General features: G+C 36.2%; 1 protein-coding gene across 2 annotated transcripts in view; it reads left to right on the top strand.

Moving 5' to 3' along the window:
- FAR2 (fatty acyl-CoA reductase 2) overlaps nt 1-24,549 on the top strand; it is a 211,036-nt gene that overhangs the window by 136,059 nt on the left and 50,428 nt on the right. For both annotated transcript variants that reach the window (XM_037845229.1, XM_037845230.1), the window contains exon 3: nt 15,193-15,368. In XM_037845229.1, coding sequence (XP_037701157.1) covers nt 15,193-15,368 — 176 coding nt within the window. The remainder of the gene's footprint in view (nt 1-15,192; nt 15,369-24,549) is intronic.

Raw genomic sequence — 24,549 nt, 5'->3', positions numbered from 1 at the left:
TGCCCTATATTCCCACCCAAATCAGAGAAATAGGGCTTGGCAGAGAATTTGGCTCTGATGCTTTTTAGTTAATGACCTTAGCATAATTGCTTAACCTATGAGAGTCTTATTTCTTATCTATAAAATGAGTATGATAACAATAGCTGTTGCACAGGGATTTTCAAAGATTAAATGAGACCCAAGTATAAAATAGCATTTTGTTTTGTTTAATAAAAAGATTATTTTATCTGTAACTTCTGACTCCTTTTATCTAGGCAGATTTGTTTATCCATTATTCCTACAGCTAGACCCTGCAAATAACCTGAATCTGTTTCACACTCTTACCAAGTTATCTAGACTTCTGTATTCTTTTTCCCATCAGTTATTTATTGGTTCATCAGGAAGACAGATATTTAAGAATTTATATTTATATTCTAAGTATAACTTAGAAATCTATAAGTAATCCTAATGTCCCAGGTTTCACCAGCCCATGGCATACATGTGGATATGCTTATGAATGGCTACCTCTCCTCTCTGTTTGAGTTGCAGCAATGTAAATGTTGAAATAAATAAAGCTCCCCAAATTAGTGGCTTTAATACAAAAGATGTTTTATTCTCGCCCACTTTAATTCTAATTGGTGGCAGGTTGGGAATCACCCAGACTGATGGGAACTTTGCCATCTTCTACATGTGGTTGTCAATCCATCCAAGGTCTCCCTAAACGACAGGATCCAGCTGGCAGACTGGGGAAAAGAGAGACTGTGGATCACATGAAGGTTTTTGTAGTCCACACCCAGAAGTGGATGCATCATTTCTATCCACATTCCACTATTTGGAACTCAGTCACAGGGCCACACCTAACTGGAAGGATGGCTGGGAAACACAGCCGTGTGCTCAGGAGGAAAGAAAACAGGATTGTTGAACAGCCAGTGAGTGAGTCTCTGCGATAGGCTTCTCTTCAGTCACTAAATATCTGTCTCACTCTTCTTCCCACACCTAGGAGACACTCACTCCCATCCCAAAGTCTTATGCTGTCATTGTGTCCAGTTCAAAGTCCAAGGTCCTTGGTGATATGCAGTTCTTTCCCTCAGGTCCAAAATGGCAGTTTGTAATATGTCAATCTTGGAACTAAAAAGACAAACTTTCTACATTCCCAATATACAGAAGTGGAACAGACATAAGATAAAACATTTTTTTTAATAAAATAAACAAAACAAACAGAAAAGGGAAGAATTACAAGCAAACAAAATCTCTGGACTGTAAGCATTTGGAAATCTTGCTGGGCAGATATTGGGAAGGCTCCCTGTCCTGGGGGTGGGGAAATTCCTAAAACAGACTCTGAATCTACTCTATGGGAAGAACCCTCTTTTCCATATGGCTTCACCCTCTGGGAGATTCTTCCTGGTTTCTTATCTCCTGCTTGTCTCATCTAAAGTGGGTGTTAGACAGTGAATCTTTATTGAGGCATTTTCAGATTTCATAACCCATCCTGCTATAGTAAGGTTGGCAACAAATGGATATTTTCAGGTTTAATGTCAGTCATTTCCTAATTCTGGGACTGTGGGAAAACAAAGAAATTCCTTTCCTGGCATGTGTATGTAGTTCACACACAATATGACGGTCAGGTAGAAAGAAGTGAAAGTTAATGAAGAAGTATAAGAAGTAAGGAATATGTGCTAGGTCAACATCATTTAAAAAATGAAAAACTAGAATGCATTAAACTTGTTCTCTCAACAAACATTTACTGAGCCCTACTAAGTGTCAAGGACACAGTGGTAACACATGAGAGTAATGACAATGAGAAGGCCTTAGATTTAAAAGAAAGGAAAAATTTGGGGTTATTATAAGTATGTTATTGTTCGAAAAAATGATACATTGTTTGCAAACCTACAATTCTTTTACTTTCACTGATTCTCAAATTAGGAAAGCATAGAAGCACACAGGATTACAAGGAAGTGAAAGTTTTATGAGTGTATTCTCCAAAGTAGTAATACTATGTTGGAAAGCTGTTTGGGATGGCCCACATGTTTGAAATAACCAAACTTTCCCCCAAAAGTCTAACCAAATAAAGTATGAAATAAGACAGAACATAGCATGCTACAACATCTACCAGGAATGGAGCCCATGCTGATTGAAAATGTGCCAACCAATAAATAAAAATTCGGTTTTTATTTTTTTTAATACTCCCATGCCCCCTTGGGATATAGAGTTTTGCAAGACTTAAAGTTCAAAGGGAAAAGTACAAACAACTCAAAATGGAAATAACATATAAAGGCTATTTTTACTATGCATTGCAAAACCACCATTGAATATGGTATGAAATGTGATTTATGTTAATCTGGAAATTAATATAAACTAGTAATATTTAATTTGCTTACCTCTACCTATAACTAGGGAGGTGACCCTTTAGACAGATGAACACTTTGAGGATAATGAAAAGGAAGAATTCTCATCTCTGAAATGAAAATGTAGTCAATACAATTAAAAACCAGTTTCCAAAGTACACATATTGGAGTATATACCCTAACTGAAAATGACAGATAAAAGCATTATTTACTTCTTCCATTAGAAATAATGAATCAAAATTCTTTTGTATGTCCAGGAAGGAAAGGACCCATGCCTCTACAACTGGACTTCACTTTCCTATCTCCTAGGTCTTTGGCCTTCTCAACTTGTTTGGTCTTCCTCAGTGCTTGAGCTGGGAACATAGGGTTACCACCGCACCCAACTTTAGAGTTGCACTGATGCCCTTGCTTTGTTGATCTAAACAAAGGGAAGTAAACTGAACAAGCATCTCAGGGTGTAAAGAGAAAGCATTTAAATTTTTTAAATCATTTTTATTATTTACTAAAGTTCTTATTCCTCTGTTCCTGGATTGCTTTGTAATAATGTCATTCAGGAGCTTTAATCTCAGGCAAACCAATCACAATGAATGTCGGGATCTCTGAATGGTCTTGTCTGGGTCCAGTTTTAATTAAATTAAACGCAGTTGCACCTTCTTCCTAAGTAGGGCAGGGCCTGGTATAGTTTGAGTAATATTTCTCTCCAATCACATACATTAATACATGAAATTCTAACCCACCTCAAGTACTACAGTGTTTCTAAAGGTGGATTAATTGTATCAAGTATAAGTGGCTTGGAAATTCTTCTTTAAAACAAAATAAAATGTTACCAGTTTCCCTTTGATTCTCACCATGTCCTCAGAAATATGGTCAGGAGGACATCTGTTCTACCAAAATTCATCCCTCTGCTTCATTCTTTTCCTTTCATAGCATGGATGACTACTACCTCTTACTTCCTGATTTTTTGCTCTCAGAGGGAGACAATTAAGAGGGAGATGTTTTGGGAAGGAGGATTTCCTTTAATCCCTTGGCCAAAGAGAACTTTGTCCCCTTTACATCCATTTAAGCTATGAGTCAGTTATAATCTACTCTGAATAACACTTAGAGAAAACATCAGGGAGAAAACATACAGGTCAAACATGGAAAATAAAACTTCAGGTAGTTGATATTATATTGAATGACTTAGCTAATAAAAAGTGACTTTGAGCTCAGAGTTTAAAAAAGTTTCATTGGGAGAATATCAAAAATGGTTGGACTTTTCCTAAGAAGCAACAGTAATCAGATAAGGGAAGAGTTACAATAATCACGCAAACCTCAAGGTTTCCGGAGGGACTATCCCATATGATGCACCAGGAACTGGATTTATAAACAAAGACGGAGTTTGACAGGTTGCACCGAATACTTCAAGTCAGCTTCCTAGGAAAAAAAATGGGAATTACTCAATAAGCCCTCAGTTGCCCCTGAGGTAATCAACTTTGCAACACTGAGAGATTTGGGTATTGAATCATGCAGGATCTCACATTCGGTCCTCAGCTTACCCAGTATGATTAGGTTTAAGAAAATAGAAGATGGGAACATTTTATAACATAGTTTGTTGAATCCTTTTGTAAGATTATCATTGTTTGATAGTTACTCAAATTGCCTAGATGGTGTTAGATAAATTAATCCCTAAGAGGTAAAACAATGCGTTTAAACAAATGAACTTAATTTGAACTAAATTATATCTGCAAAGCAAAGACTAAAGATCTGACATTAATTGCTGAATATTAAAAGGGTTTTTTTAAAGAATATTTAATATGTTTTTACGTAAAAGTTCCTTGTTATTTTTCAAAGACTCTTTCAAAAGAAAAAAAAAAAAAATTCATGCTGGGTCCAGGCCACCCCATGCAAAAGTTAATTGTTCCCAGCTTCCAAAATTGAATTTCTGATCGACATTAGTGATCCTGTTATATCTCTATAAAAGGCAAAAGCATTTGGAAACTGAAATTTGTATTTCAAACCCCAAAAGCTGTTTTTTTCTCATTACTATTGTTTTTTTTTTCCTAAGAATCTTATTATTCTACAAAAGCAAGCAGTTTCTATAAACTTTAGATAACTAGAAGGGATGTACTCTTGCCAGGAATTTAAATGTCCCATCATTAACAAAGGCACACTTTGAAAAGTTTCTAACTGGTCTTCAGTTTGATGGTTACTCAAATCAATCAGCTAAAGCACTGTTCAACCTCTCCCATGTAGGCCATTTCTTTTCTTTAAGAAAAAAAAAAATTAAAGAAACTGAATTAGATCTAGAGATATACTAATAGTCCCAGAAACAGAAGCTGTTTATTTTCTTAATTCCTTTCTTACTTTTATAATGTCATTCACTAGTTAATTCAATCATGTCATATTTCCAGCTTCTTTTCTTCTTTTTAAGTTTCTTGCAATCACAACAATTCTTAAAATCTTCAAATTGCCCATAGTCATTTCTTTGAAAGAATCACTAAGCCATAGGATGCAACAAAACTCTGGAATACCTTCAGTTCTCAGATACCTGGATCATACTATATAATCAGAAACCCTGGCATGGCCCTATGAGCATATGCACGGGTGCACACACACACACCCACACACACATATTCAGAGGAGTAAAACTTACCCACAACTTTCTAGCAGTATTCGGAAATGGGGTATTATTGTGAAAGGGGAAAGGGATTTCCTAATATTAAGAACCTATTAAATGGCAAGCATTATGCTAGGCATCTGACTTTCATTACACTATTGAATTCTCATAAATCTCTGTGATAAGCCTCATTTCTACCTTATAGATGAGATATCAGGCCCAGAAAGTTATCACCTATCCAAGGAAGACACAGGTCAGAATTCGAATGCAGATCTCTTATCTCTAAAGCCCACACTTTTCCCACTGCATTGAATTGCCTCCCCTAGGAAACTGCTTTCTCTAAACACTGGTCATCTTCCCTTGCACTCTAGTTCATAGGTACCCCAGGTATGACAATATAATTGGGAAGATAAAACTACTGCTTCTTCTTGATTATTATCATCACTTCTCCCATCCTTTAGCATGGATCATGCAGATGTGCCATCGATTCAGTTTGAGAGTAGAAATAATCTTAAGGTGATGTCAGGGCCCAAGGGGGCTTTTGCAGCTGAGAGGCCAAAGAAGACACCGGGCACAGTCTGAGACATGAGCTTTTATTCAGGGCATACTTACAGGACTGGAGCGGGAAGTCAATCAAGTTGCTCTGAATGGTGGCTGGTTTTGGGGGGACTGGTCAAGATGGTTACAGAGGCCTGAGACAAAGACATTCCAATGGGTATGAGAACATAAGCGTGGGAAAGGGGGTCTTGTGACGTAGGGAAGGATCAATTGTATTCAACAGGAAAGAGGGGAGGGTTATAGGTTATGTTGTGGATAATAGTATCTCAGGGAGTTCAGGAAGGAGGTAAGCTATCGATTACATTTACCACAGGAGGCCTGATTTTACAAGGAGGGTAGGTTAAACCTTAAGTGACCTAGGTCACACAAGCTGCTGTGTGCACAGTCTTCAAGGTACTTGAGGAAGGCCCTGGGCCCGGGGCTCCCACAGGTAGTCTCCATCTTTCTAGTCACCCAAGCTCCTTTCTTGCTCAAGTACTTATTTTCCAAAGAAGAACTCTGTGAAAACTACCTTTGGTGTGGGGATAAAGTGTAATAAAATGATGAACTGAACATGGTAACAAGATGATGAACTGAACATAGTAACTACTAGCATTCATCATAGATTCTCATGCAATTGAAATTATTCAAAGCACTTACTCTGACCACAATGTAACAAAGCTGGAAATTAAAACTGTGAGAGAACTGGAAAATACGCAAGTATGTGGAGGTTAAACAATATAGGTCAAAGAAGAAACTGCAAGTGTCACGGCTCATGAGGGCTTTGCCAGTCCACAGGCCAAAGAAGACACTGAACACATTCTGAGACATGAGCTTTTATTCAAGGCTTACCCACAGGGTGAGAAGTTGGTGTAGAGGTCATAACAGCTCTCTCTCGCTGGGTGGGTACCGCATTCACAAGGAAGTTGACTGTGCAATTAAAGAGGTCTGCCAAGCCAGTTATAAGGGTTTAAGACAAAGACATTCCTAAGGATGGAAGAGCATACGCGCGGGAACAGGGTCTTGTGATATGGGGGAGGGGGGCTGCTGCAGGAAGGAAAGGAGGATCATAGGATGGGGCTCTGTAGATAATCACAAGATTGATAAAATTTAGGGAGTCAGGAAGCAGGTAAACTAGATTAACATTTAACGGCAGGAGGTCTGGGGACCATAGATGAATGCTTATTCCAATCTGGGTGTAAGACTTTACACTTACATCTTGCTTCTTTGTGAGACCAAGAGTCTCTCACCTCCTGCCTACTTCCTGTTTTAAAGTTACATTTTAAGGTTAATTTACCATTTTCTCTCTACTGGTTTACAAAGATGATAGGTTAAACATTAGCTTCCCAGGTCATGCAGACTGCTGTGCCACAAGTTCCACAGGCCTGTTTTGCTCAGGCCAGGGGCTCCTACAAAGAGAAATCAGTAAGTACCTCAAGACAAATGAAAACAAGAACACAACATATCAAAACTTACGGGATACAGAAAAGGCAGGGCTGAGAGGGAAATTTATAGCCCTTAATGCCTACATTAGAAACAAAGAAGGAGCTAAAATCAAAGACCTAACTGCACACCTGGAGGAACTAAAAGAAAGAATAGCAAACCAATCCCAAAGGAAGCAGAAGGAAAGAAATAAAGATTAGAGCAGAAATAAATGAAATTGAGAATTAATTAAAAAAACAGTAGAGAGAATCATCAAAACCAACAGTTTGTTCTTTAAGAAGATCAATAAAGTTTACAAACTCTTAACTAGACTAACAAAGAAAAAAGAGAAGCTGCAAATAGAAAAAATCAGAAATGAGAGGGGGGGACATTATTACTAACTCCACAGAAATAGAAAGGATCATAACGGCACTATGAACAACTGTATGCACCATACTTAGACAACTTAGATGAAACGGAAAAATTCCTAGAAACACACAAACAACCTATGCTGACTCTGGAAGAAATAGAGGACCTCAACAGACCATTTTCAAGTAAAGAGATTGAAACAGTCATAAAAACCTCCCAACAAATAAAAGCCCAGGACCAGATGGCTCCACAGGTGAATTCTACCAATCATTCCAAAAAGAATTAATGCTAATCCTGCTCAAACTCTTCCAAAAAACTGAAGAGGAGGGAACACTACCTATCTCATTCCATGAAGCCAACATAACCCTAATGCAAAAGCCAGATACATACTATAAGAAAAGAAAATTACAGACCCCAATTTCTCTAATGAATACAGACACAAAAATCCTCAACAAAATATTTGCAAATCAAATCCAACACAATCCAGCACATTAAAAGAATTATATATCATGATTGAGTGGGTTTTATCCTACATATGCAAGGTGGTTCAAAATAAGAAAATCAATTAATGTACTACATTACATTAACAAAACAAAGGGGGAAAATATCATCTTGATTGATGCAAAAAATGCATTCTAAAAAATTCCAGCATCCTCTCTTGATAAAAACACTTTGAAAGATAGGAATAGAAGGAAACCTCCTCAACAAGATAAAGGGCACATATGAAAAGCCCACAGATAGCATCATACTCAATGGTGAAAGACTGAAAGCTTTCCTTCTAAGATCTGGAAGAAAACACAGATGCCCACTGTCACCACTGTTTTTCAGCAATGTGCTAGAATTTCAAGCTAGAGCAGCTAGGCAAGAAAAAGAAATAAAAGGCTTCCGAAGTGGAAAGGAAGAAGTAAAACTTTCACTATTTGCAGATGACATGATCCTATATGTAGAAACTCCTAAAAAATCTTCAACAAAGCTACTAGAGCTAATAAACAAGTTCAGCAAAGTCACCAGATATAAGATCAACATGCAAAATTAGTAGTATTTCTATACACTAGTAATGAGCAACCTAAGGAGGAAATCAAGAAAAAAAATTCCATTTACAATAGCAACTAAAAGAATCAAATATTTAGAGATAAACCTAACCAAGGATTTAAAGGACCTCTACACAGAGTACTATAAAACATTGTTAAAAGAAATAAAAGAAGACCTAAATAAATGGAAGGACATTACATGTTCATGGATTGAAAGTCTAAATATCCTGAAGATGTCAATTCTACCAAAAATGTTTATAGATTCAGCATAATCCCAATGAAAATTCCAACAGCCAACTTTGCAGAAATGGAGAAGCCAGTTATCAAATTTATGTGAAACGGAAGGGACCCTGAACAGCCAAAAATCTCTTGAAAAAGAAGAACGAAGTTGGAGGATATATACCTCCTGACCCAAAGCATATTACAAAGCTACCATGATCAAAACAGCATGGTAGTGGCATAAATATAGATATATATTGACCAATGGAATTGAATTGAGAGTTCAGAAATAGACACAACTATGGCCAATTGATTTTTGATAAGGCTGCTAAGTCGACTCAACTGGGACAGAATAGTCTGTTCAACAAATATTGTTGGGAGAACTGGATATCCATATGCAAAAGAATGAAAGGGGTTCCTTATACTATACCTTATACAAAAATTAACTCAAAATGGATCAAAGACCTAAAATAAGAGCCAGGACCATAAAACCCCTAGAAGAAAATGTAGGGAAGCATCTTCAAGATCTTGCGGTAGGTAATGGTTTCTTAGACTTTATCTCCAAAGCACAAGCAATGAAAGAAAAATAGATAAATGGGACCTCTTCAAAATTAAATATATTTGTGCTTCAGTGGACTTTGTCAAGAAAGTGAAAAGGGAGCCTATTCAATGGTTGAAAATATTTGGAAACCACATATCTTCTAAGGGTTTAATATCTAGAATATATAAAGAAACACTACAACTCAACAATAAAAAGACAAACAACACAATTGAAAAAAGGGCAAAAGACTTGAATAGACCTTTTTCCAAAGAGAAAAATTCAAATGGCTAAAAACCATGTGAAAAGTTGCTCAACATCACTAGTTATTAGGGAAATGCAATCAAAACCACAATGAGATATCAGTTCTCATCTACTAGAATGGGCACTATTAAAGAAAAAGAAAACTACAAGTGTTGAAAAGGATGTGAAAAAATAGGAACACTCATTCACTGCCAGTGAGAATGTTAAAAGTTGCAACTGCTGTGGAAGACAGTTTGTCAGTTCCTTCAGAAGCTAAGTATAGAATTGCCATAAGATTCAGCAATCCTGCTACTTGTTAAATACCCAGAAGTGAAAGCAGGGACACGAACAGACATTTGCACAGTGATGTTCATAGTGACATTATTTGCAATTGCCAAAAGACAGAAGCAACCCAAGTGTCCATCAACTGATGAATAAAGTGTGGTATATACATTCAATGAAATAGTATTCAGCTATAAAAAAGAAAGAAGTCCTGATTCATGTAACAACACGGATAAACCTTGAGGACATTATGTTGAGTGAGATAAGCCAGACACAAAAGGACAAATATTATATGATCTCACTAATATGAACTAATGTAAAGCAAACTCATAGAGTTAAAATCTAGAATATAGGCAACCAGGAATTATAATGAGGGTAGAGAATGGGGAGCCAATACTTCATTTATTCAGAATCTTTAATTAGGTTGATTGTAAATGTTTGGAAATGGATAATGGTGATGGCACATTATTGTGAGTGTAATTAATAGCACTGAATTATGTGTGTGATTGCTGTTGAAAGGTGAAATTTAGGGTCATGTATGTCACTAGAAGGAAAGCTAGAGGACAAAACAGGGGACTGTATAACACTGTAAACCCTAATGTGGATGATAACTGTGGTTAATAGTACAAACATAAGAATGTTCTTTCATGAACTGGAACAAATATACATCATTATGCAAACTATGGACTATAGTTAACAATAATATTTTAAAGTTCTTTCATCATTGTAAAAAAGTTACCACAGCAATACTAGAGGTCAATAATTGGGGGAATGAGGGTTTTTGTTTTTCTTTTTGGAGTAATGAAAATGTACTAAAATTGATTGTGATGATGAATGTACAACTCCATGATTATTCTATGAGCCACTGATTGTACACTTTGGATGGACAGTATGGTGTGAATTTATCTCAATAAAACTGCTTTTTAAAATGTTTTTTTAAAAGTTTAAGGTTCTACGTTAGTTGCAGTGAGGGATACAAAACAACAACAAATTTTAACTCCATCTTTAATGAAGATATAGCCTGATAATATGGATTAAATTAGATTCGAAAATATCTAGTAACCTTTCTTGAGTCAGTTAATAAAAGCGCTTTACTCTTCATAAAAGAAAATTTTTTTTAGATGGCAGAACCAGGATTCAAACTCTGTCTTCATGACACGGAAGAGCGTGAGCTCTTTCCAATATACCCATGGTTCTCAATCTCAATGTGGATCAGAATCACTAGAGAGCTTGTACAAAGCACAAATGCCCAAGCTTAATTCTGCTCAGATTAATTCTGATTAACCAGAATCTCCAAGGTCAGGTATCTGGTATTTTTGAGTTTTTTTTTTTTTTTTAAACAACTTCCCAGGCTACATTCCAAATACCAAATATCAAACCAAAGTTTGATAACCACACTACTACACCATGCTGCCTTATGGTTCTATCCAAAATTATAATTATTTGTTCAAGAAATTGACCTCATTAAAGCAATGAAAAAGTCTAGATTAATTCTTTACATCTTTTGGGAGTTATTAGTGAACTATCAAAATCCTAAAATTTTGTGTATCTGTACATGAGGTATGATCATTTGTTTTCTTTTTTTTTTTTTTGTCTAAATTGCCATGTGCTTATTTGTGTTTTATTGTATTCAACTGAAGACTATATCTTCTCAAAAGATTTTTCATCTCAAAAGATATGCTTTCACTCAGCACTCTTAAAATTCTCTGATAAATGATACAGACTCCTTTTCACTTTGGGATTCTCTCCTCTTGTAGTGATGAATTTGTTCTTGTCCATTCTTAATTTTTTCCATCCTACCACCATATCTACCTCCATACCATTACCACCCAGACAGGCATTTAATGAACAGCTGACTGGTGATGATGACAAAAAAAAAAAAAAAAAAAAAAAAAATTCCACAAAGATTATCCGTTAGTTTAAGAGGCCTTAGCTGTTTTTTGCAAAATAAAAAAATATTAAGCAATTTTGGTGGGTTATTGGAACTATATAATAGAGTTATATTTGAAGAGAGGGCCCTAAGTAAACTGAATAAAGATCAAAGAAACTCTGATTAGAAAAGGCCTAATGACTACCTTCAATAGTTCACAGTAAGTACTAACCAAGCCTTCCACATATATTGCCAAAGAGAAGTCAGGTGGATAACAAGTTGTTAAAAGAGTACAAGTGCAAGGCCTCTACAATGTCTCAATAATACTTTGAAAATGTCATCCTCCTGCCCATTACCTAATTACTGCTTCTAAAGAAAACTTGTTTTTGATGTCTGGCTAAGAAGTCATATCCAACAAGTTTTTTGAAACCAAATAATTTCTATCTCTGGTTTTCTCATTCTGTCTAATTTTTTTATTTAGAGTTAACAAAGTTTCTATCTTGCCTCTGAGCAATATGTAAATATTGCCATAAATAGAATAGTCTTCATGTTTTAAAACAAATTAAGAGAGAGAAATACTTGCCCATATCGTGAAGGGAACACTTCCTACCTTTCCAGGAGAAATTTATAGCTTAGTTAAGATTTCGAAATGCTTAAATCACATTCCAGTTTGTTACCTTTCAGTGGCCACAGAAATGTGTCTCGTCAAGAACACAGCTTCACAAAATGGAAAAGCAGAAATGTTTCTGCTTGAGTTTTGATAACGGCAAGTTGTCATTCAAGTGTTTGTCTTCTCAGTGCTATGCCATTGAATAAAGAAAAAAGAGTTAATGCAGTAAGAATGAACATGAAAAGTTCTTCAAATCAAAAACAACTATTTTAAGATTTTTATTGGTTGGTCTTCAACGAAAATTTTGAGATTATATATTTTTTCTTTACTCATTTTAATTCCATCTATTTTATTTTTAACTTTAGTTAATGTCTCTTATAAGCAAATGAAAACCTTCAAAAGACCTGGTGTCTAACCAGGGTCCCTTTATACCATTTCTTCTTTTCCTTCAGTCCCATCATTATTTCACAAAGAAGGTTGGTTCTGAGCACACCCCGCCTGCATTAATACAGATGACCCAAGGAAATTTAGGTCCTTTTTTAGCAGTAGCTATCTGCTGTGTTTTCATCCTTCCAGCACAAAAGAGCTGGAAACAAAACAATTTCATGATTCAAGCTCCTGTTTGGAGTTTGCAGCCACTGATGTGGAGAGAACACCCTGAACAGTAATAAACTGAAGTGAGTCATAAGCAATTGTTCATGTTAGCACTCCAATTAGAGAAGCTCTCATCTTTTGTAAGTGTTAAAATCAATTAGGGAACTTGTGTGAAATGCAAACTCCTGGATATGCCCCATTAATTTCTAATTTAGTGATTAGGGGATGATGCTCAGGAATCGACATTTTAATTATGCGTGCTAATGATTCCAAAGCAGGTGACTTGGTGGATAACGTTTTGAAAAGCACTGGTCCCACACAACTGGCTTGTTGGATGGCAGTTGGCTGTTATTTCTAGTACTCTATTTAGGATGTGGCAATATTCAAGGAGTGTTGCTTTGTTAGATGCCAATGCATAATAGTGAGATTCCTGACAAGGCAAGTCATATTATTAATATGGGATTCTCATTTTTTAGTTTGGTTTAAATCAAAGCAGCCAATTCACTGATTTATTTCAACTGAATATCAACTGGATCTGAACTCTTAGACTTTTAAAAAATATTGCACTATGTTCATTTGGGACGCCCTCTAATTTTAAAGTATAAATTAAAAAATAGAAAAACATAGATTGGAATATTATCTCCTAAAATAGTAACATTGAAAATGTGGTACCTTGGTGCAATTCAATATTGCACAGTTGTCTGAAAATACAGCATGGTGTAACAGTATCAAAGGCAAAAGAAAATCTAAGAACGCTTACATTCTATTTAAGGAACCTCAATGCTGGAAGGATGGAAACTGAAGTCATCCCCCACCTCTTGCTCTCAAGTAGCCAGAAGTCATCACAGGCCAAAATCAAAGCATCTATTGAACCCTATATAAATTCCCACTCAATAATATCTATCATCCAGGTTCAAAAAGAGCCTTCTACAAATTCAATTATTTAAAAAAGAAAGAACTTGTCCAAATTCTAGATAAACTTACCCAAAAATATCCATTATGTTTGTTGTCTCAATTAACACAAACTATGAAGAGGGAAAACATTTGACTTTGAGAGCAAACATTTAGCATGCTCAAGATGAGAAGAAATGTTAAACATCTTTCTGGAAGTCAGAATGGCCTCTTTGTTGAGAACATCACAAGGATACTTATCAATCTTATCAATCCCAGATATCAAAAAAGCATTGAAAATTTACCTAATTTCCCAGTCATTTTCAGAATTACAGTAACACCCCACTGGGAAGGTCGACCCTATAGTGCAAAAAAATGAAAAAATAAAAAAAGTAGCTCAGTGTCAGAAATACGTTAACTTGCGAGGCCAATATGTGGATTTGAGTACCTTCCTCAACTGTTTCCACTGAATTTCCAGAATGACTTCTAAATACGGTCTTGCTTGATATAAATGAGAAGATTTCTTTGACTACCTGAGATCAACTTCTTATTGCTCAATTTAAAAAGCCTGGAGTAGACCTCTACTGGAGAGAAGAAACCTATTACTAAGGATCAAGGAACAGATTAAAGTGTTATTTGGAGGCCGGGAAGTCGGGGTTGTGAATGGGAGGCTGTCTCTGATAGTGTGTTATGTTGTAAAACTACACACAAATTTTCACTGCTCTTAAACTTTCTAAATAGCCACCCCCACTTTTATTTTCCTCACTGCTAACACACCACACTAATACTACAGTAAAATTTCATAAAATTATTTTGGAACCAGGATTATACTAATAAAATTTTATTTTCAGAGAAAATGGAAAGTACCAATTTAATCTAAGAATTTCTATGTGCAGGGGGAAATAGAGAATCTATTCCATCTGAATAATTGTAAACAGCTAAAGCTCCCAGAGCTCTTCCCTTTTTCCTTTATAAATAAATTAGAATATTAAACAATCAATTAGAATGCCATAAAATATGCATAAGTTCGTGTAATTCTCTTACTGGCCAATAACTGCCATTAATATTAGAATGAAATTACCTAACATTTTAATTTTGGTTTACTTATTACAAATTTGCTTAATATGTTATTTTTCAATTATGTTACTGCTAGTAGGATGGCTTGTTAATCTGGGCCAGTTAAGCAATTTGAGTAGAACTCATGAGACCTCTTTGTAAAGGCTGGTAATTTTCCTGGTAATTTTTAAAGGCCTTGTAAAGACTGGTAATATTGCAATGAAAACAACTGTTTCCTAGTCAAAAGCTGAAACTATTATGTATAAATATGAAGCTGCCTTAAAGGTGATAAATGGATGGGGGAGGGTATGGATGACTTACTACTCTTTCACGCCTCAGGAAAAGTGCAAAACACATACCTTACTGGTTATTGGGACTGTCTTTTTCAAATGTTTATCAGGTTAAGAGAAGCAGGAATTATGCTACTCTTGACTCTGAAGTGCATGACATGAAATTGATGGCTGTTGAGTAGATGCCTTCTTTGGGTGTTACTATCACAACCAAAACCAATCTTTGAGAACTATAATAAAACGAGTCAGTGCAAAACAAAACAAAATGAGACAATGTGATTATGATGTTCTTCCTATACTGACCTATATTTACTTTTCAGCTATTTGAAAAAGTCAAAGAAGTTTGTCCAGATGTTCACAAGAAGATCAGGCCAATTTATGCAGATCTCAATCAGAATGACTTGGCGATCTGCAAGGAGGATATGCAGGAACTTCTCTCCTGCACAAACATTGTCTTCCACTGTGCTGCAACTGTACGCTTTGATGACAGTCTGAGGTACATTCCATATCCCTATCATAGCTGTATGTGTTCATGTGTGCACACTCGTGTATGAAAATTTCTTTATAGTGTCTATAAAATAATCATATAATGATACATTACCGATGAAAGAAAAACATACAAAGAAGAAGGTAAAACTTATCCAAATTCCCACTATCCAGAGATAATCATTTAACATTGTTGGGACTATAAACCCAACTTTTCTTTGTGCATTCATAATAAGATAGATATAGGTTCAATCTTAGCCCCCCAAAATGCATATTAAGAATGATGTTTTGAACTGCTCAATTATATTTTTGGATATATTTCATTATCAATAAAAATTTTATCATGATTTTTAATGGTTATATGGAGAACCATTGTATATGTATATTATAATATACTCAATCAGTTCTGTATTGATGGATATTTAGAACATTCTAATTGTTCACTATTATAAACAACTCTGCAATGAACATCCTAGTGCAAACATTTTTTAAAAAAAACCTTTGTGTGCTCTCCTTTAGTTAAAATTCCCAGAAGTAAAATTGTCAGATATGTACTAGATGTACCCACGTTATAAACAGTTTAATTTTGACATAAATTGCTAAACTGCTTTCCAAAAAGGTGATGTCAATTTACACTGTCCCCTTGCACAAGAGTGCCCATTTCCTCACCCACAATAATACTGTTTTATTTTAACATTGCCAAATGATGGTGGAAATTGTATAGCATGTTTTAATTTTCATTTCTTAGATGATTACAAAGCTTGAAGATGTTTAAGTGTTTATTGGCATTTTGCTCTTTTGTGAAATGCCTATGCATGTTGTATGCCTATTTTTCTATTGAAATAATTAGTTTTTTTGTTAATTTTAAGATGTCTTGAGATATTCAGTATAGTAACAGTCCCTTATAAGGCTTGAAATATTTTAACAGTTGTCATTTACCTTTCAACTCTATTTTTATTATTTATGCAGTCATTTATTTATAATTTCCTTTTGATTTCATTTTTTATATTTAAGTCTTTTCTCCATCTGGAATTTATTTTGCTATAATGGGGAATAGTTAGGAAAATGCTATAAAAAGAAGAGTGTTGTAGGTGTGAAGGTAGTGTAGCTTTTTGTTCCCTAACAGATGGTTGGTTCTCAAACATTTATTAAATGATTTATTTTCTGTCTATTTGAAATGAAACTCTTATATATTAAATTCCCATTTTGAACTCCTTATTTTGTTTCATTGATAGGTCTTTCTCTGCCAGGACTACATATTTTAATTATAATAATTTTTATTGTATTAGGGAAAGTATACCCATAGCACTCTACTTTTATAGAATTTCTTAACTAGTCTCATATACTTATACTTCCTGATTATGTTTAGGATTATTTGGCCATTTAAAAAAATGTTGGAAATTTGATTAGGATTACCCTGAGCATGTCAATAAATTTTGAAAAACTAAACATATATAAAATATTGATTGTAGAGCTCCAAGAATAATTTGTCTCTCCATTTAATCAGTTTTTCTGTAATGACCTTTACTAAATAAATGGAAAGATATTTATTTCTTATTAACTTTATATATTTTTTTCATTTTCCATTTTGAATGGATGCCTTTCTTCCATTGTATTCTCTAATTTTTGTTTATATATACAAAAGCCAGTGATTTTTATTCCCAGTTTTTCTAAGTGAATTATCTTATTATTCATCCCAGTTTTTGTTAAACTGCTTCTCTGTTTTCCAGATATACAATTATATCATAAGAATGTTATTTCTGTGACTGCTTTTTCAATATTTATATCTGTTAATTAATTTTATTACCCTGTATAATTACGTGTCTGGAACTTCAGAGCAATAGTGGTGACTATAAGCATTGTTCTTGCCTCTGACTTTAAAAGCAGAACCCCTAGCTTTTCATCATTTAAGCATGATACTGACCAGTGAACTGAAATATATATTGTTTAATCATGTATTCCTATCTTAGTGAGTTTTTTTTTTTATTGTACTCCATCCTTTGTACTTTTTTTTTAATCATCATTTTATTGAGATATATTCACATACCACGCAGTCATACAAAACAAATTGTACTTTCGATTGTTTACAGTACCATTACATAGTTGTACATTCATCACCTAAATCAATCCCTGACACCTTCATTAGCACACACACAAAAATAACAAGAATAATAATTAGAGTGAAAAAGAGCAATTGAAGTAAAAAAGAACACTGGGTACCTTTGTCTGTTTGTTTGCTTCCCCTACTTTTCTACACATCCATCCATAAACTAGACAAAGTGGAGTTTGGTCCTTATGGCATTCCCAATCCCACTGTCACCCCTCATAAGCTACATTTTATACAACTGTCTTCGAGATTCATGGGTTCTGGGTTGTAGTTTAATAGTTTCAGGTATCCACCACCAGCTACCCCAATTCTTTAGAACCTAAAAAAGGTTGTCTAAAGTGTGCGTAAGAGTGCCCACCAGAGTGATCTCTCGGCTCGTTTTGGAATCTCTCTGCCACTGAAGCTTATTTCATTTCCTTTCACATCCCCCTTTTGGTCAAGAAGATGTTCTCCATCCCACGATGCCGGGTCTACATTCCTCCCCGGGAGTCATATTCCACGTTGCCAGGGAGATTCACTTCCCTGGGTGTCTGATCCCACGTAGGGGGGAGGGCAGTGATTTCACCTTTCAAGTTGGCTTAGCCAGAGAGAGAGGGCCACATCTGAGCAACAAAGAGGCATTCAGGAGGAGACTCTTAGGCACAAATACAGGGAGGCCTAGCCTCTCCTTTGCAGCAACCGTCTTCCCAAGGGTAAAACTTATGGTAGAGGGCTCAACCCATCAAACCACCAGTCCCCTATGTCTGTGGTCATGTTAGCAACCATGGAGGTGGGGTAGGCGAATACCCCTGCATTCTCCACAGGCTCCTCAAGGGGCACTACATCTTTTTTTTTTTTTTTCCTTGTTTGTCTTTTTTCTTTTTTTTTTTTTTTTTAACTTTCCCTTCTTTTTTAAATCAACTGTATGAAAAAAAAAGTTAAAAAGAAAACAAACATACAATAAAAGAACATTTCAAAGAGACCATAACAAGGGAGTAAGAAAAAGACAACTAACCTAAGATAACTGCTTAACTTCCAACATGTTCCTACTTTCCCCCAAGAAAGTTACATAATATAGCAACATTTCAGTGAACTTGTTCCTATTACATCCATCAGAAATTAACAGACCATAGTCATTTCTGGGCATCCCCAGAACGTTAAATAGCTTATCTGTTCTTCTTGGATTATTGTTCCCCCTTCCTTAATTGCTCTCTACTGCTAGTTCCCCTACATTCTACATTATAAGCCATTTGTTTTACATTTTTCAAAGTTCACATTAGTGGTAGCATATAATATTTCTCTTTTGTGCCTGGCTTATTTCGCTCAGCATTATGTCTTCAAGGTTCATCCATGTTGTCATATGTTTCACCAGATCGTTCCTTCTTACTGCCGCGTAGTATTCCATCGTGTGTATATACCACATTTTATTTATCCACTCATCTGTTGAAGGACATTTGGGTTGTTTCCATCTCTTGGCAATTGTGAATAATGCTGCTATGAACATTGGCGTGCAGATATCTGTTCGTGTCACTGCTTTCCGATCTTCCGGGTATATACCGAGAAGTGCAATCGCTGGATCGAATGGTAACTCTATATCTAGTTTTCTAAGGAACTGCCAGACTGACTTCCAGAGTGGCTGAACCATTATACAGTCCCACCAACAATGAATAAGAGTTCCAATTTCTCCACATCCCCTCCAGCATTTGTAGTTTCCTGTTTGTTTAATGGCAGCCATTCTAATCGGTGTTAGATGGTATCTCATTGTGGTCTTAATTTGCATCTCTCTAATAGCTAGTGAAGCTGAACATTTTTTTCATGTGTTTCTTGGCCATTTGTATTTCCTCTTCAGAGAACTGTCTTTTCATATCTTTTGCCCATTTTATAATTGGGCTGTCTGTACTATTGTCATTGAGTTGTAGGATTTCTTTGTATATGCAAGATATCAGTCTTTTGTCAGATACATGGTTTCCAAAAATTTTTTCCCATTGAGTTGGCTGCCTCTTTACCTTTTTGAGAAATTCCTTTGAGGTGCAGAAACTTCTAAGCTTGAGGAGTTCCCATTTATCTATTTTCACTTTTGTTGCTTGTGCTTTGGGTGTAAAGTCTAGGAAGTGGCCTCCTAATACAAGGTCTTGAAGATGTTTTCCTACATTATCTTCTAGGAGTTTTATGGTACTTTCTTTTATATTGAGATCTTTGGTCCATTTTGAGTTAATTTTTGTGTAGGGGGTGAGGTAGGGGTCCTCTTTCATTCTTTTGGTTATGGATATCCAACTCTCCCAGCCCCATTTGTTGAAAAGACCATTATGGCTCAGTTCGGTGACTTTGGGGGCCTTATCAAAGATCAGTCGGCCATAGATCTGAGGGTCTATCTCTGAATTCTCAATTCGATTCCATTGATCTATATGTCTATCTTTGTGCCAGTACCATGCTGTTTTGGCAACTGTGGCTTTATAATAAGCTTCAAAGTCAGGGAGTGTAAGTCCTCCCACTTCGTTTTTCTTTTTTAGAGTGTCTTTAGCAATTCGAGGCATCTTCCCTTTCCAAATAAATTTGATAACTAGCTTTTCCAAGTCTGCAAAGTAGGTTGTTGGAATTTTGATTGGGATTGCATTGAATCTGTAGATGAGTTTGGGTAGAATTGACATCTTAATGACATTTAGCCTTCCTATCCATGAACATGGAATATTTTTCCATCTTTTAAGGTCCCCTTCTATTTCTTTTAGTAGAGTTATGTAGTTTTCTTTGTATAGGTCTTTTACATCTTTGGTTAAGTTTATTCCTAGGTACTTGATTTTTTTAGTTGCTATTGAAAATGGTATCTTTTTCTTGAGTGTCTCTTCAGTTTGTTCATTTCTAGCATATAGAAACATTACTGACTTATGTGCATTAATCTTGTATCCCGCTACTTTGCTAAATTTGTTTATTAGCTCTAGTAGGTGTATCGTCGATTTCTCAGGGTTTTCTAGATATAAGATCATATCATCTGCAAACAATGACAGTTTTACTTCTTCTTTTCCAATTTGGATGCCTTTTATTTCTTTGTCTTGCCGGATTGCCCTGGCTAGCACTTCCAGCACAATGTTGAATAACAGTGGTGACAGCGGGCATCCTTGTCTTGTTCCTGATCTTAGAGGGAAGGCTTTCAGTCTCTCACCATTGAGTACTATGCTGGCTGTGGGTTTTTCATATATGCTCTTTATCATGTTGAGGAAGTTTCCTTCAATTCCTACCTTTTGAAGTGTTTTTATCAAAAAGGGATGTTGGATTTTGTCAAATGCTTTTTCAGCATCTATTGAGATGATCAATTGATTTTTCCCTTTCGAGTTTTTAATGTGTTGTAATACATTGATTGTTTTTCTTATGTTGAACCATCCTTGCATGCCTGGAATGAACCCCACTTGGTCATGGTGTATGATTTTTTAATGTGTCTTTGGATTCGATTTGCAAGTATTTTGTTGAGGATTTTTGCATCTATATTCATTAGGGAGATTGGCCGGTAGTTTTCCTTTTTTGTAGCATCTTTGCCTGGTTTTGGTATTAGATTGATGTTAGCTTCATAAAATGAGTTAGGTAGTGTTCCATTTTTTTCAATGTTTTGAAAGAGTTTGAGTAAGATTGGTGTCAGTTCTTTCTGGAAAGTTTGGTAGAATTCCCCTGTGAAGCCATCTGGCCCTGGGCATTTATTTGTGGGAAGATTTTTGATGACTGATTGGATCTCTTTGCTTGTGATGGGTTGGTTGAGGTCTTCTATTTCTTCTCTGGTCAGTCTAGGTTGTTCATATGTTTCCAGGAAATTGTCCATTTCTTTTACATTATCCAGTTTGTTGCCATACAGTTGTTCATAATATCCTCTTATAATTTTTTTAATTTCTTCAGGATCTGCAGTTATGTCACCTTTTTCATTCATTATTTTGTTTATATGGGTCTTCTCTCTTTTTGATTTTGTCAGTCTAGCTAGGGGCTTGTCAATCTTGTTGATCTTCTCAAAGAACCAACTTTTGGTGATATTTATCCTCTCTATTGTTTTTTTGTTCTCTATGTCATTTATTTCTGCTTTAATCCTTGTTATTTCTTTTCTTCTACTTGGTTTAGGATTGGTTTGCTGTTCATTTTGTAGCTTCTTCAGTTGATCCATTAGTTCTTTGATTTTGGCTCTTTCTTCCTTTTTAATATATGCATTTAGTGCTATAAATTTCCCCCTTAGCACTGCTTTTGCTGCATCCCATAGGTTTTGGTATGTTGTGTTCTCATTTTCATTCGTCTCTATATATTTAGCAATTTCTCTTGCTATTTCTTCTTTAACCCACTGATTGTTTAGAGTGTGTTGTTTAACCTCCAGGTATTTGTGAATTTTCTAAGTCTCTGATGGTTATTGACTTCTAATTGTATTCCATTGTGGTCAGAGAATGTGCTTTGAATAATTTCAATCTTTTTAAATTTATTGAGGCTTGTTTTATGTCCCAGCATATGATCTATTCTGGAGAAAGTTCCGTGAGCACTAGAAAAGTATGTGTATCCTGGTGATTTGGGATGTAATGTCCTGTAGATGTCTGTTAAATCTAATTCATTTATCAGATTGTTTAGGTTTTCAATTTCCTTATTGGTCTTCTGTCTGCTTGATCTATCTATAGGAGAGAGTGATGTGTTGAAGTCTCCCACAATTATTGTGGAAACATCAATTGCTTCCTTTAGTTTTGCCAGTGTTTCTCTCATGTATTTTGTGGCACCTTGATTGGGTGCATAGACATTTACGATTGTTATTTCTTCTTGCTGAATTGCCCCTTTTATTAGTATGTAGTGGCCTTCTTTGTCTCTCAAAACATCCCTGCATTTGAAGTCTATTTTATCTGAGATTAATATTGCTACACCTGCTTTCTTTTGGCTGTAGCTTGCATGAAATATTTTTTTCCATCCTTTCACTTTCAGTTTCTTTGTGTCCCTGTGTCTAAGATGAGTCTCTTGTATGCAACATATTGATGGTTCATTTTTTTTGATCCATTCTGCGAATCTATATCTTTTAATTGGGGAGTTTAATCCATTTACATTCAACGTTAAAACCGTGAAGGCATTTCTTGAATCGGCCATCTTATCCTTTGGATTATGTTTGCCATATTTTTCCCTCTCTCTATTAATATCCTTTATTGTACCCATACCGAATCTCTTTAGTACTGAACCTTTCTCCAAGTCTCTCTGTCCTGTCTTTGTTTCTCTGTCTGTAGGGCTCCCTTTAGTATCTCCAGTAGGGCAGGTGTCTTGTTAGCAAATTCTCTCAGCATTTGTTTGTCTGTGAAAAATTTAAGCTCTCCCTCAAATTTGAAGGAGAGCTTTGCTGGATAAAGTATTCTTGGCTGGAAATTCCTCTCACTCAGAATTTTAAATATATCATGCCACTGCCTTCTTGCCTCCATGGTGGCTGCTGAGTAGTCACTACTTAGTGTTATGCTGTTTCCTTTGTATGTGGTGAATTGCTTTTCTCTTGCTGCTTTCAGAACTTGCTCCTTCTCTTCTATGTTTGACAGTGTGATCAGTATATGTCTCGGAGTGGGTTTATTTGGATTTATTCTATTTGGAGTTCGCTGAGCATTTATGATTTGTGTATTTATGTTGTTTAGAAGATTTGGGAAGTTTTCCCCAACAATTTCTTTGAATACTCTTCCTAGACCTTTACCCTTTTCTTCCCCTTCTGGGACACCAATGAGTCTTATATTCGGACGTTTCATATTATCTATCATATCCCTGAGGTCCATTTCGATTTTTTCAATTTTTTTCCCTATTCTTTCTTTTATGCTTTCATTTTCCATTCTGTCATCTTCCAGGTCACTGATTCGTTGTTCAACTTCCTCTAGTCTTGTACTATGAGTGTCCAGAATCTTTTTAATTTGGTCAACAGTTTCTTTAATTTCCATAAGATCATCCATTTTTTTATTTAGTCTTGCAATGTCTTCTTTATGCTCTTCTAGGGTCTTCTTGATTTCCTTCATATCCCGTACTACGGTCTCATTGTTCATCTTTAGTTCTTTGAGTAGCTGCTCTAGGTGCTGTGTCTCTTCTGGTCTTTTGATTTGGGTGCTTGGGCTTGGGTTATCCATATCGTCTGGTTTTTTCATATGCTTTATAATTTTCTGTTGTTTTTGGCCTCGTGGCATTTGCTGAACTTGATAGGGTTCTTTTAGGGTTTGTAGACCTATTGAAGTCCTTATCTCTAATTTATCAGATCTACAGCTTCGTGGAGTACACTTTCTCTAACTAACCAGCAGGTGGCGTCCACGAGCCACCTGTTCTCCACAAGCCAGATCTCCCCTGCTTAGCCTTTTTGGTGAGTGGGGGAGTGAGTCTTGTGGGGCCCAATTGGTGTACCGAGCTTGCGTGTGTAGTTGGTGTTGCCTGCCCTGTATGTGGGGCGTGTTTCTGGGCAGTCGGGGAGTGGGGGTGGCCCTAACAATCAAATCTCCCTGATGATCCTAGAGTTTTAAAGCTGCTGCAATAGTCTAATCCTTCAGTTTAGTCCTGCCACAGTTTGTCTCTGCCACTGACCCACAAGTCTTTGGTATTGGCGTATGGCTCCTGAGACTTGCAAGTGGGCCCCTCTTCCAGGCTGTGCACCCCGGGTCCTCTGTTGAGGGATGACTGTGCTATGTCACAGGTGAGTGCCGTCCCCCCAGGGCAGTTCTGGGCTGCTGGGCTGTGTAGGGAGGCTCCCAGTCTGCTCAAATGATGGCTGAATGGGGCTTTGTTAATTCACACTGCTCCACCTTCCCAGCTCTGGGACATTCAGCTGAGGTTGCAGGGAAGGCTAATGTCCACGCCCAGTTTTGTGGTGTGTGCCTGTTATTTGAAGCACTTCCGTCACACTGGGTTGTCTGGGGCAGCTCTGGGCTATGGGGCTGGCGATGGGCAGGAGTGTTTCTGTCCACCAGGATGGTGGCTGTGAGCGGACACCCCCCTTTTCTTGGGAAGTTGTGTTGTTTAGTGAATTTTCTCAGCCACTGGATTATTGCCTTTTGTCTCAGAGCTCTCTTAGTTCTGCTCTTGACTTGACGTGCCCAAATTGCAATTCTTTGAAGCTTTCTGTATTGAGCTTCTTAGAGTAATTGTTTTAGAA

This window comes from Choloepus didactylus, chromosome 8 (assembly GCF_015220235.1).
Source record: "Choloepus didactylus isolate mChoDid1 chromosome 8, mChoDid1.pri, whole genome shotgun sequence".
NCBI lineage: Eukaryota > Metazoa > Chordata > Mammalia > Pilosa > Megalonychidae > Choloepus > Choloepus didactylus.
Note: the sequence above shows the minus strand (reverse complement) of the source record. Positions and strands in the feature narration are given on the sequence as shown.